The 18,865-nt window shown below is 46.7% G+C and overlaps 1 protein-coding gene across 1 annotated transcript in view; it reads left to right on the top strand.

Annotated features, from left to right (window-relative positions):
• The window catches only part of PHT4;5 (phosphate transporter 4;5), a 167,265-nt gene extending 151,148 nt beyond the window's left edge, over nucleotides 1-16,117 (top strand). Inside the window, exons 9-15 of the mRNA XM_086774931.1 lie at nucleotides 12,398-12,513; nucleotides 12,734-12,770; nucleotides 12,883-12,978; nucleotides 13,180-13,321; nucleotides 14,442-14,494; nucleotides 14,578-14,664; nucleotides 15,837-16,117. Of these exons, the coding sequence (XP_086631057.1) occupies nucleotides 12,398-12,513; nucleotides 12,734-12,770; nucleotides 12,883-12,978; nucleotides 13,180-13,321; nucleotides 14,442-14,494; nucleotides 14,578-14,664; nucleotides 15,837-15,932 (627 nt within the window). The 3' untranslated portion in view covers nucleotides 15,933-16,117. The remainder of the gene's footprint in view (nucleotides 1-12,397; nucleotides 12,514-12,733; nucleotides 12,771-12,882; nucleotides 12,979-13,179; nucleotides 13,322-14,441; nucleotides 14,495-14,577; nucleotides 14,665-15,836) is intronic.
• Nucleotides 16,118-18,865: the final 2,748 nt, after the last annotated feature.

Genomic DNA, 18,865 nt, shown 5'->3' with positions numbered 1-18,865 from the left:
CTATGGATGTTAATGAATTAAGTGTGTTTGAAAGCAAATAATTAAGGAAGTTACTTGACTTGTTTAAAGATATATTTCCTAAGGAGCTGCCATCAAGTTTACCACACGAAAGGGCAGTGGATCATCATATTGATCTAGTCCCTCGTGCTCAACTTGTTAGCATTCCGCCTTACAGGATGAGCCAGGCTGAGGAAGATGAGTTGGTTAACTATTTGAGGATTGGTCCGATCCGTCCAAGTAAATCACCTTGGGGTGCGTCTATGTTACTTCGGAGAAAGAAGAATAATACCTTGCGAATGTGTGTGGATTACACGAGACTGAACAAAGTGACAATCAAGAACCACTATCCTCTCTCTAGATCAAATGACCTGATTGACCGTTTAGTAGGAGCAAAGTATTTCACAAAAATCTATTTACGTACTGGGTACCACTAGATACGTATTCATGAAAGGCATGTCGAAAGAACTGCCTTTCGGACTAGGAATGGCCATTACGAGTTTCTCATATTACCTTTTGGGTCGACCAATGCTTCAGTCACTTTCCAGCAAATGATAAATGATCTTTTTCATGAACATTTAGTAAAATTCGTGCTGGACGATATTTTAGTTTACAATCGTACTCTTGAGGATCATGTTAGACACCTCATGATTGTCTTGATTATTTTAAGACAGAGTCGACTGAATGCCAAATTTAGTAAATGTGAGTTTTTATGACATAAATCATTTACTTGGGACACAAAATCACACGAGACAGGTTGTGCATTGACTATGACCGAGTGCAGAAGGTTTTGGCTTGGCCGATACCGCAAACGGTGAGACAACTTCGTTCTTGAGAAATCTGTGCAGGAGTACTCTCAGCTCACACTACCGATGACCGACTTGTTGAAAGGTCGTGAATGTAGGTTGAATTAGCCTATCACTTGGAATAACGATTTGGATACGGCCTTCAGACTTTTGAAAGATAAAGTCAAGGAAACACCTACCTTAGCACTGTCCGATCCTAGTCGGCCTTATGTTCTTGAGACCGATGCAAGTGGCTATGTGATCGGGGCTGGTTTATTCCAAGATGGCAGACCTATTGCTTTCGAGAGTCGAAAGTTGGACGACACTCAGTCTTGTTAGCCAACCCTTGAGAAGGAGCTTTATGCTGTCATTTACGCTCTCAAGGTTTGGAGGCATTATTTATATGGCTCTAAGTTTGTGGTATTGATTGATCATAAGTCAATTAAGTATGTATGTGATGCGGATGATTTGAGAGGACGAAAAGCTAGATGGGCAAAGTTAATGCAAGATTTTGATTTTGGAATACGCTATCGTAAGGAGTCCATGAATAGTGTAGCAGATACGCTTAGTAGGATAAGAGAGGTGAATACTTTGTCGTTCACCGAGATTTCCACTGACTTATTTCAGTCATTGAGAGGGCTTTGCAGGAATGATAGTTATTTTGGTCCATATTGGCAGAGGATCCAGGACGAGAGCTCATTGATTGACCAAGATTTGGTGACTGAGCAGCCTACGGTTCAAGCTGCGGGAGGCCAGTGGATGATTCGGAATGGTTTACTGTTTCATAATGACAAAATTTGTGTACTGCAGGTCCCGGACATTAGATCCAAGATTCTTAAGGAGTGTCACGACGCCCCTTCTGCCGGACATCCCGGGGTATACAAGACATTAGCTTTAGTGAGACGCACTTTCTATTGGCCAAAAATGAAAGGGAATGTAGAAGATTATGTCCTCAAGTGTCAAAGTTATCAAGCAAATAAAGTTGAACGCTTTAGGCAGGCGGGATTATTGCATCCTTTGCAAATCCTCGGTAATAAGTGGGAAAGTATTTCCATGGATTTTATTACAGGATTGCTAAGAACACGTCAAGTCCATGATTCTATTTGGGTTGTGGTAGACCGCTTGACAAAGATAGCTAGATTTTTACCTACACGGAAGACTATTACAGCTACGCAATTAGCACAACAGTTTATCGAGCAATTTTTTAGACTGTGCGGTTTACTGCAAGACATCGGCAGTGATAGGGACTCTAAGTTTACGAGTGACTTTTGGAGGCTTGTTTTGGAGAAGTTAGAAACAACTTTGAATCTGAGTTCCTCAGATAATCCTCAATCTGATGGCTAGACTGAAAGGTTGAATCAGACTTTGGAGGACATGCTTCGTACATGTCTCCAAAAGACAGGGTTCATGGGAGAATTATCTTCCTATTTTAGAATTTGCATACAACAGTACTAAGCATACGAGTGCGGGTTTTAGTCCTTTTATCTCGAGAATATCACATTTGTGCCGCATGAACAGGAAAAGATTCTTGGATTTCGTGAGAGATGTTTGTGTTATACGCTACTCACGGAATACAAGATCAAGTGGAAGGATCGTGTTGAGGAGGACGCTACATGGCAGACATTGACTACCCTTCAGAGGGATTACCCTAAGTTTGTACTGAGCTCAGGAGTGAGCTCTTAGAGGAAGGGGAGTATGTCATGTGCACAGAGTGTATCTACCATGTGCAGCATGCACACAAGACTAGCTTCAAGGCTTGGGGTAGCTTGGAGCTAGGCGGCAGGCTGATTGGCGAGCTGGGCTAGGGACGGACTAACGGGCGGGTGCCCATATGTGGATGCTTGGTGACCGGCCAAGAGCCTTTAAAAGGGTGGCCGGGGCAAGTCAGTTAGTTAGAGTCTTGTGAGGCTATGCAAGAGCTCTATTGTCAAGAGTCTGGATATAGTGCAGACGTGCATCTGCTTCATGCAGTTGAGGCCAACAACAGTCTCAAGGCCCGCGAGGGTAGCTCCGTGGCGGTATGGGACGTCATGGGGTAGAGTCTGATCGGTAGGTCTAGCTAGCTAGCTCAGCTCGTGGCTCTATGGGGACAGCCAAGTCTTGTGGGCTTTGCCCACGGCTGTCATGATTGGGTGGTGAGTCAGGCGTGCACCCCCTTCACGGTTTATGGCTTTGTTTTGCAAGTTTGCTCCACGAGGAGACCCTGGGGGTTTGACAGACAGGGCATTGACTTGGATCATCACTTGGGGCACTGTCGCTTGGGCCATAGAGGCTGGAGCGATCAGGGCTTATGAGGAGGATGGGGGAGGAGTAGCCCTTTAGGTCTCTCACCATCGTATTGCAATAGTACGAGTCACAGCTCCTCCTACAGGTGACTAGTGGCCAGGCTCATGCCAGAGATGGGAGATTTGCAGTAGCATCGCAGCCTGGCACATTTGGTGTGCTAGATGCAGTGAGGCCATCGAGGGTACCCACACTCCGCCGATTGAGACCATGAGGAGCATATGGCTTGATATCATTCACATCCTCCGTAGTCAGTGAGGGAAGTTACAAGGAGGTTTTGACCGCATGCGGAAGCGGTGGGAAGCCTTCTTGAGACTTTGGAGGCCTGTCTCTTTCCTCACATATAGAGGCAGTGACCCCATTTGGCATTACAGACCACTTGTGTGGTTGTTTCCCATCCCCTCCTCTGTATGAGATAGCCTTCTCCTCATAGAGCGGCCAGCCGGAGGAGAAGCATCTCTTCCCCTTATAATCACTTGTCTCCCGCCCATACATGAGGCGAGTTTGTATTTAGCCCTTCGTGGTTGTACTTAGCCCTTTGTGGCTGTTTTTTCTTTAGCTAATTGAAGGATCTTCTTCCCAGAAAAATAATAATAATAATAATATGAACTGAATTGACTTGTGGTGATTCGGGTCTGAATTGACTTGTGGTGATTCGGGTAGTGGAATTAGAGTGGTGGGAGGAAGATCTGGACAATTGATCCTCCACTTGACAAGCCACACGATCTGCTCTACAACCAGACAAAGAGCTACGTTACCTGCACACTTGTCCCCAGCCAATGAAACGGTCTACCATTTGATGCTGGTCTGACAGATTTGAGAATGCGCCATCTTGTGAGAGGTCCTCGTTCGTGAATTTAGCTGCTGAAATCTCTTTCTCAAACATCATCGATGTTGTGCACACCGTATTCGAAGACATAGACACCATATTTGAAGGTTTAAACACCATTGATTGTGCTGAATATTTCACCTACCTGGTCTGAAACATCTGGATACTTACTAGAACTTCTGGCTAATAGTCACTTTATTCACCAACACAGCGAACTCAGCGACTATGCTTCAGTGTAACTTGTTTTTTTAAACCTTGAGTAGATCCTTCTGTAGTAGCAACTTGAGTGCCCACGCGATGGTGGCTTGGTCTCCCACTCGTGGGTGGTACAATTTGGCTGCAATTGGCCCAAATGCAGCTGGGGAGCCTCCTGGGATTGGAACTCAGGCCCTCCCCCTTCCCTGTAACTTGGTGTTGGTGTTGCTGCAAACTCCAAGCTTTGAATAATTTCTTTTTCTTTAGAATTGGAAAGTAGCACTCTTGTGTTCAGTCATTGGTCCAAAAAACTCATGGAAAACTTCTGTACATTCAGATTTTTCTTCCAATTAGGGATCCCCCTTCAGTGGAATTGTGACCCCTATGAAAGAACAACTTTGCTCATCATCTTTTCAACTCCACATTGGATCCAAAACTGGGCTTGAATTCTTATCTTGAGCATTGCAAATTCTTAATCCCAAGCTTTATTCTTTGCATCTCGTGCTTTCTGCTCTCCTTCTTTTTTTTTTCCGAGAAAAGATCCTTTCATTAGTTATATAAAAGCGCCCGTAGGGCTACAAAAGATCTCTCCTGCTCATAAGAGAGAGAGAGCAGTGAATCCAACAAGGCAGCCCGGGAGACTCTCCCTAGGTGCTGCAAAATACAAGCATCAGTACTAAGGACTGAAGGGCTAAATCATACAATAGGGGGGGGAATAGCCAAACAGGTGGCCTGTAATGCCAACGGGGGGATCCCGTGTGTAAGGTGTAGAAGGGGCCACTGCGCCAGGTGGTGTGAAAAGCCTGGTGCCGCAAGATCGCCTCGTCCAAGTCGCCCCGGATGCGGTCATACTGTCCTCGCAGGGTGTGGATCAACTCCTGCCAAATCCCCCGTACAGTCTCTGCTGGTGGCTCTAGTCTCCCCTCAAAGGCCGTGAAACACCGGGCCCTCCAAGTGAACCAGATGGTAAGGCTGCTGAGGAGCTCCCATCGTAAATCCCTCTCTTGTGTCGAGCTGGCGGACAAGAAATCCGGTGCCGGAACCAGGCGAGGCTGGCCCCTAATAAATCTGATGGCCTGACTGCCCTGCTCCATCTCATAGCCCATAGCAGGCCCTGACGAAGTCGACCAGGCAGCGGCGCCCCACATAAACATACCCTCTGGAGAGAGGGGGGCCAGAATACGCAGCATCCGCAGCCAAATCTGCTGTGCCTGAGGGCAGTCCCAAAGGCAATGTCTCTGTGTCTCCATAGGGTGGCCGCATCGAATGCAGGCCGCCGGAAGACCGCTGTAAACAAGCCAGGTGCCAACTGCTGAGCCCCTGTGGGCGACCAGCCCACTGAAAAGCCGAGATCCTGCGGGCCTGCCAACTAGCCCAGAGCCGAGCCCAGAAGTCCTCCAGGAACTCCTGTGAGAGTCCCTGCAATCGCCAATGCCCCGCTGCCGCTGGAGAAACCGTCCTCCTCGCCGTCAAAATATGCCGTCCCAGCCGAACAGTATACTGGAAAAAGGTGATCTCTGTGGCCTCAAGGGATGCATAAGGATCATGCCACTCGTACTCCCCGGGGTCCCACTGTAGCCGGGCCAAGGGGCGCCCTGCATATGCCCATATGCGCCAATCCGGGAGCACATCAGCAGGGTCGGGGTCAATATGCCACTTCCGAGAAGCGGCTGCCACTACCCGAATCCTCTGAAAGGTGCACTCTGCAACCAAAGGCGACTCCACCTCCACTCTCTGGAGTCTACCCTCATCCTGAATCTCATAGTAGAGGCATGTGCCATCCTTAGTGCTAGCTCTGACAGCAATCAGGATCTCCAACTGTGTAAAGGCTCCCATCCACCGTGGGGCCACTGGCTCGAGAGGCGTGAACCACTCCTCTGTGAGAGCCTCCTGTATATCATCCCTCATAATCAACCCCCCTCTGAAGTGACTCAGCCTCTCCACCTGGATCTCCTCTGGTAGACTGCAGAAAGCCTGCCAGTCTCCAAAACTACGAGCTGGGCCTGCCGCTAAAGGTCCCCAGGCTAGACGAGGCCGAGAACCCAGCATATGACCCTGCTCCGTGCGAACCGCTGGGCTCCAGATGAGCGGCTGCCTGGCCCGCTCCTCAACACAAGAAGGAGGCCGCTGAGAGAGCCCCGGTCTCAGCAGCTCCCAAGCTCTCAGGATACTCAAGGCAAATCTGTCCTCCCATCCTCTACTAAGGCCTGTCCTCCTCATCTCTATGAAGATCCAGCGAATCTCTGGTGCCCAAGTACCCCTTGCAGGGGGCGCCCGAGCCTGCAGTCGCAAGAGGAGCTCTTTCCACGGCTCAGCGCCTAGAAGCAACCCCCGAACAATAAGCTTCCCCAATAAGGCTCTGCTCTGATCGACTGGATCTATAATGCCCAAACCGCCCTGAGCCAGCGGAAGTGTAATAACTGCCCATGCAACCTTTGCCCGAGCTGGCTGACCGTCCCGCCCAGACCACAGAAAGTTCCTAATCAGCCTCTGTACCTGGCTGATGCAAGAGCTCGAGAAAATCCAGCACCACATGGTCGCTAACAGCACCTGATTTGCCACCACCACCCTCCCAGCCAAGGATAGTCGAGCTGTACTCCAATACAATAGCTTCTTCCGAATGCTCAGAAGAAGCGGGCAATCTGCTACTCAGGTGACAAATCGAGGCCAATCTGGCATCCCAAATACCGCACTGCTGTGCCTGGAGGAATCCATCTAAAACCGGGGTCCGGGCTCCATGCCGGAGTGGGAGCACTACTGATCCAAAAGGCCACTGTCTTGCGCCAATTGATCAATGCTCCCGAAGCTGCACTAAAAACCTGGAGCGACTGCTCAGCCCGAATAAGATTGGCCTCTTGGCCATGCAAAAACAAGCCCGTGTCGTCTGCAAACTCAGCATCAAGCAAATCTTCCCCCCGGACTGGGAGCTGAAGTCCTCTCAAACCAACCTCCTCTGCCGTCAAATACATACTCATAGCCTCCACAAAGAAGAGAAAAAGGAAAGGGGCGAGAGGACACCCCTGACGGACTGATCTGGTCAGCTCAAAACTCGGCCCCCGTCCTCCTGCAATCAGCACCTGGCTGCGAGCTGTGGAATACAGAGCTGCCACCCCTCTGATCCATCCTGGCTCAAAGCCCAGGCGAAGCATAGTGCCCTCTAAGAATCCCCAATCAACTCTATCGTATGCCTTCTCAAAATCGAGAAGCATCACGACCAAGTCCTCGCCAAGAAATCTAGCTCGGGCCGTCGCCTCCCAGAAAGTAAAGATGTTGTCAAGGATACTGCGCTCCTTGACAAATCCTGTCTGAGTAGCATGAATCAACTCCCCCAGGAAGGGCTGGATCCTCAAACTCAAGGCCTTTGCTAAGACCTTGTAGACAGTATTGAGGATCGTAATAGGCCTCCAATGCCGAATGTCATCTCATACTCCCTCCCCCTTGGGGATAAGATAAATCAAGCCCTCTGAAAAGCTCTGCGGCATCACCCCAGTGTCCAAAACATGCTGAAAGCCCCTGCGGAGGCCTGGTCCCAAGAGGTCCCAATAGCGCATAAAAAAGGCCTCGGCAAGCTCAATCTCTGACAAAGGCGCACCTAGAACTGTACGCATATGGTCTGTGACCCTCCTCTGCACATGGGCCCACACAGTCTGTCTGCAAACATCTCGATCCTCAGTGGCTGGCTGCGCTGAAAGCAGGTCACTATAAAATGCAGTGGCAATGGCTCTGATCTCCCCGAGCTCAGTAGCAACCGATCCATCCGGTCTACTAAGCTGGCGGACTCCTGCTCGCGCATGACGGGGTCCAGTGATCTCAAAAAACTCCCGAGTCACTCTATCTCCAAGCTGCATCCACTGAGAGGCCTGACGACGATAGTAAAACTCATGTCTCTGCTCCTCTACCTCTCTAACCTCCTGACGTGCCTGGCTCAGCTGGGACGCCACCCACTCACATGCAGGCTGCTGCTCCTGAAGGCGCTGTAGCGAAGCAAGGCTGCGTCTCAGCCGTTGCTCCCGCTCGCGAATCTCTCCCAGTCGTGTCAAAGCTGCAGCGTGTAGAAAAGAGCTAAGATCAATGAGTCCCTGGGCACACTGGCCCGCTGCATCCTGGTCAGAGCACTGACTATCATGCCAGATCCTCTCAATGTCCTCAGCAAGACTGGGATCTGCAAGTACCCTCTCTGGGATCCTCAACTGCAAGCTGGGCTCCCGTGTCCCCTCCTCCAATGTCAATATAACTGGCGCATGATCTGAAAATGAGGTGCCAGTGAGAATGCCGACGGAGCCCCCTCGCTCCCCTAACCAGTCGCCCACATAAAAGCGATCAATCCGTGATAGATTAGTCCCTCCCTGTCGGCGATCCGACCGAGAGAAACTAAGACTGTCCTGAGACCGGGAGAAAGCCCCATGCTGCCATGCATCAGTGATCCTCAGTGACATGCAAAACCGGTCCCAAGCTGCAAGCTCCGTGCCGTGCACTGTAACATGACTGCCTCCCACCCTATCGGCCGGGTCCTCAAGCATGTTGAAGTCTCCCCCAACACACCAATGTGCGGCCTCTGGCAATGCATCTGTAACCTGAGTCCAGAACTCTGCTCTGGCACTAGCATGATTGGGCGCATAGATGTTAAGCACACCCAATAGCTCATCATGCATCCTCAGAATGACATACTGTGCTCTACCAGGCACAATGATCCCTCTATCCACAATGGCCTGCCGCCATACATTTGCAATAACCATGCATACTCCTCCCTGTCCACCCAAAGGACCAAACCCTGCAGACCAAAAAGTGTCCCATCTACCAGGCATCACCGAACCATATCTCCGGATCCTGCTCTCACCCAAGTGGTGCTCCTCCATCATCAAAATGTCAATGCTGCCACCAACCAGGCATCTCTGAAGCTCCTGCCTCAAGCAACCTCAATAGCGTATAAAGTGTGCTCCGCCAAGGCCCTGTACATTCCATGAGATGATCCTCATGGATGCCCTGCTGAGGTGGATGCTGTCTCAGCCGTACGGCGGGCCTTCGCAAGCGGCTTGGATGGAGAGTAGTCCCCATCCGAACGGCTGCGAATCTGCCCACCCGGTGTACTGCAAGAATCCCGGATCAGGCGCCAGTGGCTGTGGCCCACGGCGACTGCCTCCTGCTCTGACATAGAAACCTCGTGTATACTCACATATCCAGGGTCACGTGCCAAGTCTGCCACTATGCGTACGACCAAATGCCGAATCCCTGAGGTGTCCACACTCCCGAGATCCAAGAAAAAATGAGCCAACTCCCAAAGTCGGCCTATCACATCTATCACCTCCAGATCGCTCATGTGGTGAGAAAACTCAACTGCCTGAGTCTTCAAAGTGCTGAGAGCGAGCTCTAGAGTCCACTCCCGGTCACAAGGTCCACATAGAGGGAACGAGAAGGCCACCGTTGAGTCTAGTGCCTCCTCCCCGCGGGCCGGAGGTATCACTACATGAACTCGAATGGGTGCTGGCTCATGGGGGCCCTCTGCTCCAAAAAGCCGTGTGAAGGTATAATCAAAGGCCTCCGAGCGCTGTCTAATGCCAAGGCGACTCAGCTGACTGCGGATAGATGAAATCCGTGAGGCCCTAATCGGCATAGGTCTCCTCTGTGATGCTCGAGCGAGGTCAGTGCTCAGCGCTCTCCGGACTGCAGGTGAGCGCCAGGGAACTGCCAGGGCCTCCCGGGAAGGTGAGGCGGGCGGAGGGGGAGGAGGGGGAGGCGAGGGAGGTGGAGAGGGAGCCGCTGCCGAAACCGGAGCGGGGGCGGGAGGAGGCGATGGTGGAAGCGAGGCGGTGGGATGGGACGGGGGTGGGAGGGGTGAAGGAGGGGGAGCTGGCATCTCCTGGTCCTCGGTCGCTGCAGGGGTCTCCTCCTGCAGGGGAGCAAAGCTATTCCTCACGGGAACCCAGTGAGCCTGAGACTGCGGCTGCTGCTGCAGCAGTCTCTGGGCGTGCTGCTGTGGCTGTCTCCCTCGGCGGCGCCCCTGTCCAGGTTGCCACTCCGAGGTCTCTGTGGCCTGGGCAGGTGTCCCGGAGGCAGCGTGCCAAGCCGAATCTGTGGGCGGGCCATCAGTAGCCTGCTGCTGTGGTGAGGGTCGAGGTCTCCTGCGAGGGCAGGCCTTGGCCAGATGACCGACCTGCCTGCAAATGAAGCACTGGTTTGGGAGCCCCGAGAACTCCACTCTCTGATCTATCCACCCTCCCCCTATCCTAGGTAACTGAATGACCTTAGGAAGGGAGGAGATGTCAGACACCAACACTCTGACCGAAGGTAGCCCAGCTGCTCTGGCCACCACTGAAGCTGCTGAGGGGCCTGTCTTTAGTACCGAGCCCACCAATGCTCCGAGCTTGGAGAGGAGCGGAAGATACTCCCGGCAGAGACCAGGGAAACAAACTGTAACATGGAAGAGGCGCTCTCCCTGCTCCGCCGCTGCTGGGTCAAATCCATGCTGCCAAGGTCTGAAAAAAGCCCGAGCACCCTTGATGTCAAGGGGACTCATGGCAAGGACCTTGGCAACGCTCTGGGCGGCCTCGAACTCGATCTGATAATGTCCCCGGCCCAGAAGCTGTACATCCAGGATCTTGCCCACATCTGCAAGAAGGCGGGCCTGAAGAAGATCCCTGATCTCCCCTCTGCGGTGAGGCTCGCTTCCTCTTCAGGCGACTATATGGCAGATGGTGGAATGAGCCTGGAGGCGTTCCACCTCTGCGGTGAGGCTCGCTTCCTCTTCAGGCGAAAGAGAAAGCCTGATGGGGGTGACCTCAGGGGCGGGCGAGGGGGCTGCTGATGAGTCCCTCTGAGGCGGGGCGGGAGGAGCCTCCATCAGAGTCTGAAGCTGCGGCGAAGGCGAGGCGAAGGCGGGAACCTGCTGGAAACGAGTTGCACACAGAGAGGCGGAATACGGAGCGAAAAATGAAAACAAAACCCCCAGGGGGCGGAAGCAAGAAAAGGAGGGAGGGGGGGGGGGAGAGGCGAAAGAGATAAAACCTAAAAAAAAGGGGGGGGGCGGGGGGGAGGGCAGGGGGCTGCGCGCAAGAGGGATGGGCGGAAAAAAAACCAAATGGCAGAAAAAAAAACAACTGGCTGAGGGGGGGGGTTAAGCCGCTGCAGAGAGGAGGAGGGCGCGAAGACAAGGGGGGGGAGGCGTAAGGGAGAGGAGGGCAGCGAGCAAAGCTTTGGGCAGCAGCGAAGGCAGGCGGAATGGGGGGGCACAGCAGCGGATGTAGACGGGGGGGCTAAACGACAGGCGGCGGGGGTCAGAGAAGGCGGGGGACAATGCTGGCGGCGGGCAATGCAGGGAAGGCGGAGAAGGAGGAAGCGAGGAGGAAACGAAGGGGTGAACAGGCCGGGAAGGTGAAGGGCGCAGTGCAACAGCGCAAGCAGGGAGAGGTGGGCGGGAGCTTCAGCGAGCGCAGCGATCCAAACAATCCTGCAGCTTACATTTCCAACCAGGATAGTATCTCTTGAAGTTTCTGCTCTCCTTCTCTTGCATTCTTGTGTTCTTCAGTTGCTTTGCCCAACATTTCTCTATCAATAAAATGTCTTGCAGCTGGGGGTGCTGGTAGCTGTGCATCATCGTTGGCTTCATTATAACCAATGATGCTGGTGGGGGATGTGTCCTGCTGTAAAAATCCTGTCTATGCTGTGCTCAGAACTCAATGGGATTCTAAAGCATTAAAAAGAGTGGTCGAGAGACAGAAGATATGTAGAATGGGAAGAGAAAGACTTCCGTTAAGAGAAAAGTGAGCCAACTAAGTCAGTGAACTTTGCGTTAATTTGCATTTTTCTTTAATTGCATGCACACTAAACCTCTTCTGTCCCTCTGTAGATTAGGGTTACAACATGGAGTGATTCTTCTACTAAATGCCAACGCTAATCTGAATTGGTGGCCTAGGGGTTAGCATGACACATGCATCTGAGAGTTGAAGCTAATGCATGTGAGCACGATAATTTTACTGACTTCATGCAAACCAACCATTTTCTCATTTCTGTTGTGTATTTTACATGTAATTCCATGAAGCATGCCTCCCTTGCAATGGGCTTGTTTTCCAACTCAATCATGTCTGTGTGACTGCTCACAGTTCATTTAAATAGAACATTGACCCTTAATGATTTTGTATGTGTTTTTCAGTGTATAAAAGGGGCAATCATGTGCGAAATCCTTTGATCCCTCTTTTCGGTTTTAATGTAGGAGCTTTGATGCATGAATCTGTTATGACAATGCACACCTCAGTCATATGAAGTCTCTCTTGAAATGCTGAGATGTGGAAATGTGTCTTTGAACTGTAAGCAGAAAATTCCATGGAAAGCTTTCTTCAGAAGTCCATCAGTATGGGCTATGATCTACACACACTTTTGTGGGAACTGGGGTCATTATTGCAATTTGGCATGGCTTCCTTCCTACTTCAGGTCTGTGTAAAAGATCCTTTTGGCCTTTCATTCTGAGCCACCCTTCCTCATGTGTTGTCGTTCATCTCATAGTTAGCCTCACAGGTATGAGTGCATGCTAAAATGCAGGCATAATTAAATCTATAGATAAGCAATGTATTACAATGACACCTATGATGTTGAGATCATCGTAAAAAGCTCTAATGAGTGTTTTTTTTGTGTTTTGGGGTTAATTTCTTAGTGAAGAGCTCAACCTTGATCTAACAAATGCAGCTTTGGTAAACCTTTGAACTTTGTTTTTTTTGTGTTGGAAGAATTATCTAGCTTTGATCCTCGCCCCCCACCACCCCCATTCTTGAATTTTAAGCATGTTTTCCTGTATGGTGATAGGTTGCCGTTCTTCCACCCTTAGGAGGGATGTTTGTATCCGGTGTTGCCGCAACCATGGCAGATCATTTAATCTCAAAAGGTGTAGATACCACATTTGTAAGTTTTATAAAAAATTTATCTTCTTATTAGTACACCGCTGGGCCGTGGCTACCTATTTGATTTATGTATAAGTTCTAGAGGAGTTAAAAATGTAGGAAACTTCAATCTCTAAATCTCTAATTTACAAAAGGTTTTCTTGATATTCTCATTTTAAATTAGCATAAAAATTTATTTATTAAACTTGTACTGGGGCTATAGGTTCGTAAGCTCTGTCAGACTATTGCCTTCCTCTCACCAACAGCATGTGTGACTCTTACTTCCTTGGACATTGGGCTGTCCCCCTGGATGACTGTTTCAATTGTCACCTCCGGATTGGCTCTTTCAAGCTTTGCACTGGGAGGTAAACAATTTTTTACCCCCATCCACAACAATGATAGTTAATTTGAAACTTCACACACATGTGCATGCATGGACACATGCACATGCTCAGCCAAGCAAGCAAGCAAGCAACTCACTAACTAACTAACTAACTAACTAACTATATATATACATACATACATACATACATATGTATGTATGTATGTATGTATGCATGTATGTATGTATGTATGTATGTATGTATGTATGTATATGTATATGTATATAACATGCACGTTCCTAAAAGGTAATTTTCTGGATTCATGTAGGTATATAATTCAGCCGTATTAGCGGACATGCAGATTTCATATTGTGAAGTTTTCGTCCGAGTTGCGGCCAGTTGATATTGTGCTAATTCTTTCTATCTTTAGCGGTGCATTTTCCCTATCAACTACTTATTTGCTGTACTACTTCTTTCTATTTGCTACTTCCCTTAGTGCCTTCATTATGGCTGAGTCTGCCCTACATCTCCAGAGGTTTGACAGAAACTCAGTACGAAGGCCTTTGTGTGAATATATGCTCTTATGTGTGTGTGTGTGTGTGTGTGTCTGTGGAGTGCGTGTGTGAGAGCATATCTTGATACAGAGTTCTACACCCACTATTGGGCACTGATGACGTTAGTGGGGATGTCGTAGTATCTAGTCCACACTATGCATAATGGAGTTGATAGTTATATAGTCTTGTGGGTTGACCACCATGAGTATATAACATGCACGTTCCTAAAAGGTGATTTTGGGCATGTTCCTGGATTCATCTAGGTATATATATATATATTCAAGCCATATGAATGTATGGTTCCTAGGAGGGGCAAAGTGCATGAACAGGCCTACCTGTCCACCTATCCAACCAAGAGTATGCTGGGATTTGCAAAAAGCAGCTCCTCACGATGTTCATGAATAATTAGCCCACTTACTGCTATTGAATCATTGTATTCATCTTGAAGAGACGTGATTAATTATTTGAACCATTGTACGTCTTAAAAAATACGAGGAACACTTCAGAGAATGGCATGGTCACGTATGCCATTACGATGCACGGATTGCTCCAAGGAGCACTGCACACACTGTTATTTACACACTCTTTCCAACTTGTCATTGTTTCAGGACTATATTGTACCCACCAGGATATTTCGCCAAAGTATGCAAGCATCCTCCTGGTTAGTTCTCTCCCCAATTTCTTTGTATTCCCTCGGATATGCCTTAGTTATGTAGCCATTTCACATGATGTTGCTGCTCGCAGGGCATAACGAATACTGTGGGCGCAATCCCTGGAATCCTGGGTGTGTACCTGACAGGCTATTTACTTGATCAGACCCACTCATGGACTGTAAGTACCCTTCTTCTTGGCCTCTTCTCATTCCTAAGCAGACAAGATCTATAAAGAGGCATTTTTCTTGCTTCATGTTGTGCAATTTAACTTTAAAAAATGCTACTTATGTTTGCTATATATGTATATATACATATATATACTTATGTATGTGCCTACGTGTGCACCCATGCACGTGCGGGCACAAAACACTTGGGCATGTGCGCGTGCGCGCGCGCACATGCATACATACAAACGTAGAGGTGTAAATATACATACATGGAGAGACCTGCATATGGATATGAATAGACATACAAACATTCGCGAACAAAAATATACATACTACATAGATATAACTCAGGCTAACCATAGGGTTAGGTTGACTAATCCTAGGGCTAGGTTGACTAATCTGTGGGTTAGAGACCCAAAAGAGCAGCATAAGCAAGTTGACCATAAGGGTTAAGGCTGAAAAAGCTTATAAGTTAACAATCCCAAAGTAAAGCTTTTACTGGCTATTGGCACAAACAATAACTTACAAGCTTTATTATAAACCTATAAGCTTTTATGAGCCAATAACTTACAAGCTTTATTATAAACCTATAAGCTTTTATGAGCCTTGGCCCTTATTCCTTATAGGCAACGTCCTAATCTGTTGGTTCCCCTAACCCATAGATTAGCCAACCTAACCCAAGGATTAGTCAACCTAACCATAGGGTTAGCTTCAAGTACATAACACACACACACACACACACACATACATGCATACGTACATACATAATGTATGTACGTACATAAATATATGGACATGCGTACATACATTATGTATGTATGTACGTACATAAATATGTAGTCATGGGTACATATACATCTTTACATACATACGTACATAAATAAAGACATGCATTCATATACATCCACACACACATATATAAGTACATTAATATGAAAGGCTTATATCATTAAACTCCTTGGAATGGAGTTGAGGAGATCTTCAGTATGAGAATTATGGTTAAGACTTTCTAAATGGCTCTCATTATATATTAGATTAAATATTAGCAAATGTGAGCTCCTAGGTGGGTTTGACTGCTTCAAATAAAAGATGGGTTGTTCTTTAAGAACACTTTAAGATTTTTATAATAAAAAGTATATTATCATAATTGCTCTTCATACTTCAAATTGTGCTTTTGATGCAGATGGCACTCTTTGCCCCTTGTGTATTTTTCTGGCTCACTGGGGCAATTGTGTGGAACACTCTCGCAAGCAGTGAGCCTCAAAGTTTTGAAGATTAGCTGGCCTCATTGATTTTTAAAGCAGTATCTTTTGCATTGATTCCTTTGAAAAGCTTTAAAGGTCCTGGCATTAATGTCTTGATGAAACAAGGCGTTCCTTTATACAAGGGCTGCCTCTCAAGAATATAAAATGCTTGTAAGCTGTAAATGATTTGTTCTATTTAATTTTCCATTTCATGATGAGATATATGCCATGTTGTACATTATTGTATCATTTTGGTCTCATAGCATTGGGTCTTGGGTCTTTAGTAGACGCTTAATATATGCTTCTCTCTCTCTCTCAATATGGCCAAAGCCATGGCTAGTCTCATGATCCTTCTTCTCTTTCCACATTTCTTTTCTTTTAACATCCCTTCTTCTATGCTCTTATCATGGCTTTATCAAGCTTAAGAAGGATTCCAAAAGACTTGATTTATATGCCTCCTAAGCTATGGATCCAAATCCTACTAAGCACACACTATGGAGAACAAGTTTCCTTCTAATTGTAATTATCTCAAACTTCATTGTCGTCTTTTTCTTTGTATTATGCACTTCTTTTTTAGTTCAATAGAAATCCAATCTGTTCTGGGTTTGCATGCATTTTTCCATCAAGAGGTCCAACTAGATAAGAGCTTACCATAAGGCTCGTTGGTACCTTACTCGCATTGAACTTTTTTAGTTCAATAGAAATCCAATCTGTTCTGGGTTTGCATGCATTTTTCCATCAAGAGGTCCAACTAGATAAGAGCTTACCATAAGGCTCGTTGGTACCTTACTCGCATTGAACTTTTGCAAGAGGATCCTAGACTTTTTAAAATAGTGATTGAGTCATTTTTCATTTTTGATCGGCCTAGTGTGAACATGTCACTTGTATATAAGTCAATTTTGATACCAAGCATTATACATTCATTTCTGTACAATAGAATGTGTGAGCTCTACTCTTTCTTGCATGTATGCTATTGAATCTTGCTTGCTTTATGGATGCAAGCTAGATAGGTTTGTTTTGTAGGTTTCTCTCTTTCATTAATTTCACCCCCTTATTAGCAAATGAGTATTCTAGTGTAACAACAGAGTGAACACGATGAATGAGCTAGTGAGCTAGCACACCCAGAACGGAGAGTTGTATCGACACATGATTCAGCAAGACTAAGATAAGCACTTGACTTTGACTTAATTATATTTGGTGCCATTAGAGATGAGTTCTAGCTAGGGCTTGGCTCCATTCTTCCATCCATTCCTAGCTATTGGGACCACCCAATATTGCACGATATCGATTAGAAGGTCACACTCCAAAAGGCATACAGTTTTGTAGCTTTGGATATGTTAGTTTTGTTGTTTTTTATTTGGTTTTGAAGTTTATTGCAATCTATTTTTATATCTTGGAAGAGGAAGTTGTGATTTCATTGGCTTTTGCATAATTTTCATACCCACAGGGTTTTAATCTTGTTACCTAATCCAAGGAATAGCTTAGCAATTGTGATTAAGAAAGATAATATGGTAGTTTGAAAAAATCGCAATTTTCACTTTGTAAAGATTCACAGATAAGAAGCACAAAGAACTTATTAATCTTTTGATGAAATCCTCTCATGTGACATATCATTGGAAAGCTCTTGTCCTACAAGCTCTAAATCTACAATCTCTGATGAATTTGAAGTTAGTATAAGTAGATTCAAGAGTGGCACCATTTGGAATTTCCAACGTATGGGGATTTTTTTAAACTCCCTAATATGGTGTTAAGCATGGAATTCATTCCAAAAACATAAGCTTTGAGCTCTATTAGCTGTAGATTAGAGTGAAAAAGTTAAATTAGAAGTATAACCAAAAGCAATCAAAAACACTAATTACTTGCATACAACACCATAAACTAGAGTTGGTAGCTTGAAAGTATGCAAAATTGACCAAAAGTAATAAAAAAATTAAGTTGCGTAAACACCTTAAAGTAGAATTAGCAATTGCTTCACATCCTCTTATTGTGGTCCTTGAAAAAGCTAGTGAAGGAGGATTATGAGATTGGAGTTGAAGAGTGGAAAGCAATTATTAATCCAATGTTTTATTGATTATTCCTTGCTATTCTTAAGAGTAGATAATGACAATGTGAGATAAGTCTTGTCCACAGTCCAGGAATTTGCTGATGCCTCAGGTGTCAAATGTAATATTTTGAAATCTAGATTAATTAGTCTAACTGAAGATAATGATTTTGATTGGAAAGATGGGATTGTGAGGTAGTCAAGAGATGCCAAATTATTAAGCACTTGGTGGTCTCCTTTGGGGTAGAGGTCACCAATAAGCGACTTTTTGAGTGGGCTATAGAAAGATTTCTCTAGAAATTAAAGAAGTGGGAAGGAGTAAGAGTATCATTTCAGGACAAAGTGACCGTATGTGATACTGTCTTGAATGTTTACATTATGTTTTTATCTCTAGTCATCAACTTTGGTATAGCTCAACGGAACAAAATTATAGGTCCAATGAGGGACTTCTTGTGGAGGAACATGTGCAATAACAAAAGGGTGGCAACATGGCTAGCTTGGGATAAAGTTAGCCTACCAAAAAAGGATGGTGGCATGAGGATTTACATCTTCCTACTCATGCCCTGGCCAGAATTGCTCTGCTTCTTTCCAAATACTTACTTCAGGAGGAAGTTTGGTCCAGAATGTTCAAAGAAGTGGTGGAAGATTCTTCTGTCCTCCAAAAAGGCAGCTGGTTGGGATTTTATTGGAGAAACAAGCTATTCTCTTTTGCTCCTCTTAAGATTTCAAACTCCCTCTTTTGTAACTTTTTAAGTAGTAAATGGAAGGAAGTGTTGAACTTGTCCTATTGGGATGGATGTTCCAAAGCCACTGGCAACTCCTTTCTCAGCTTTGGGATTTGGTGGTCCCATAACTTTAACCCTCCCTTGGTCCTCCTTGATGATCCTCTTGCAAAGAAACTGAATAATAGGCTAGCTGATTGTTGGG

The sequence above is a fragment of the Cibotium barometz genome, chromosome 35 (assembly GCF_041138505.1).
Source record: "Cibotium barometz isolate CiBa-2024 chromosome 35, ASM4113850v1, whole genome shotgun sequence".
Classification (NCBI taxonomy): Eukaryota; Viridiplantae; Streptophyta; class Polypodiopsida; order Cyatheales; family Cibotiaceae; genus Cibotium; species Cibotium barometz.
This window is presented reverse-complemented; position numbering and strand designations above follow the sequence as displayed.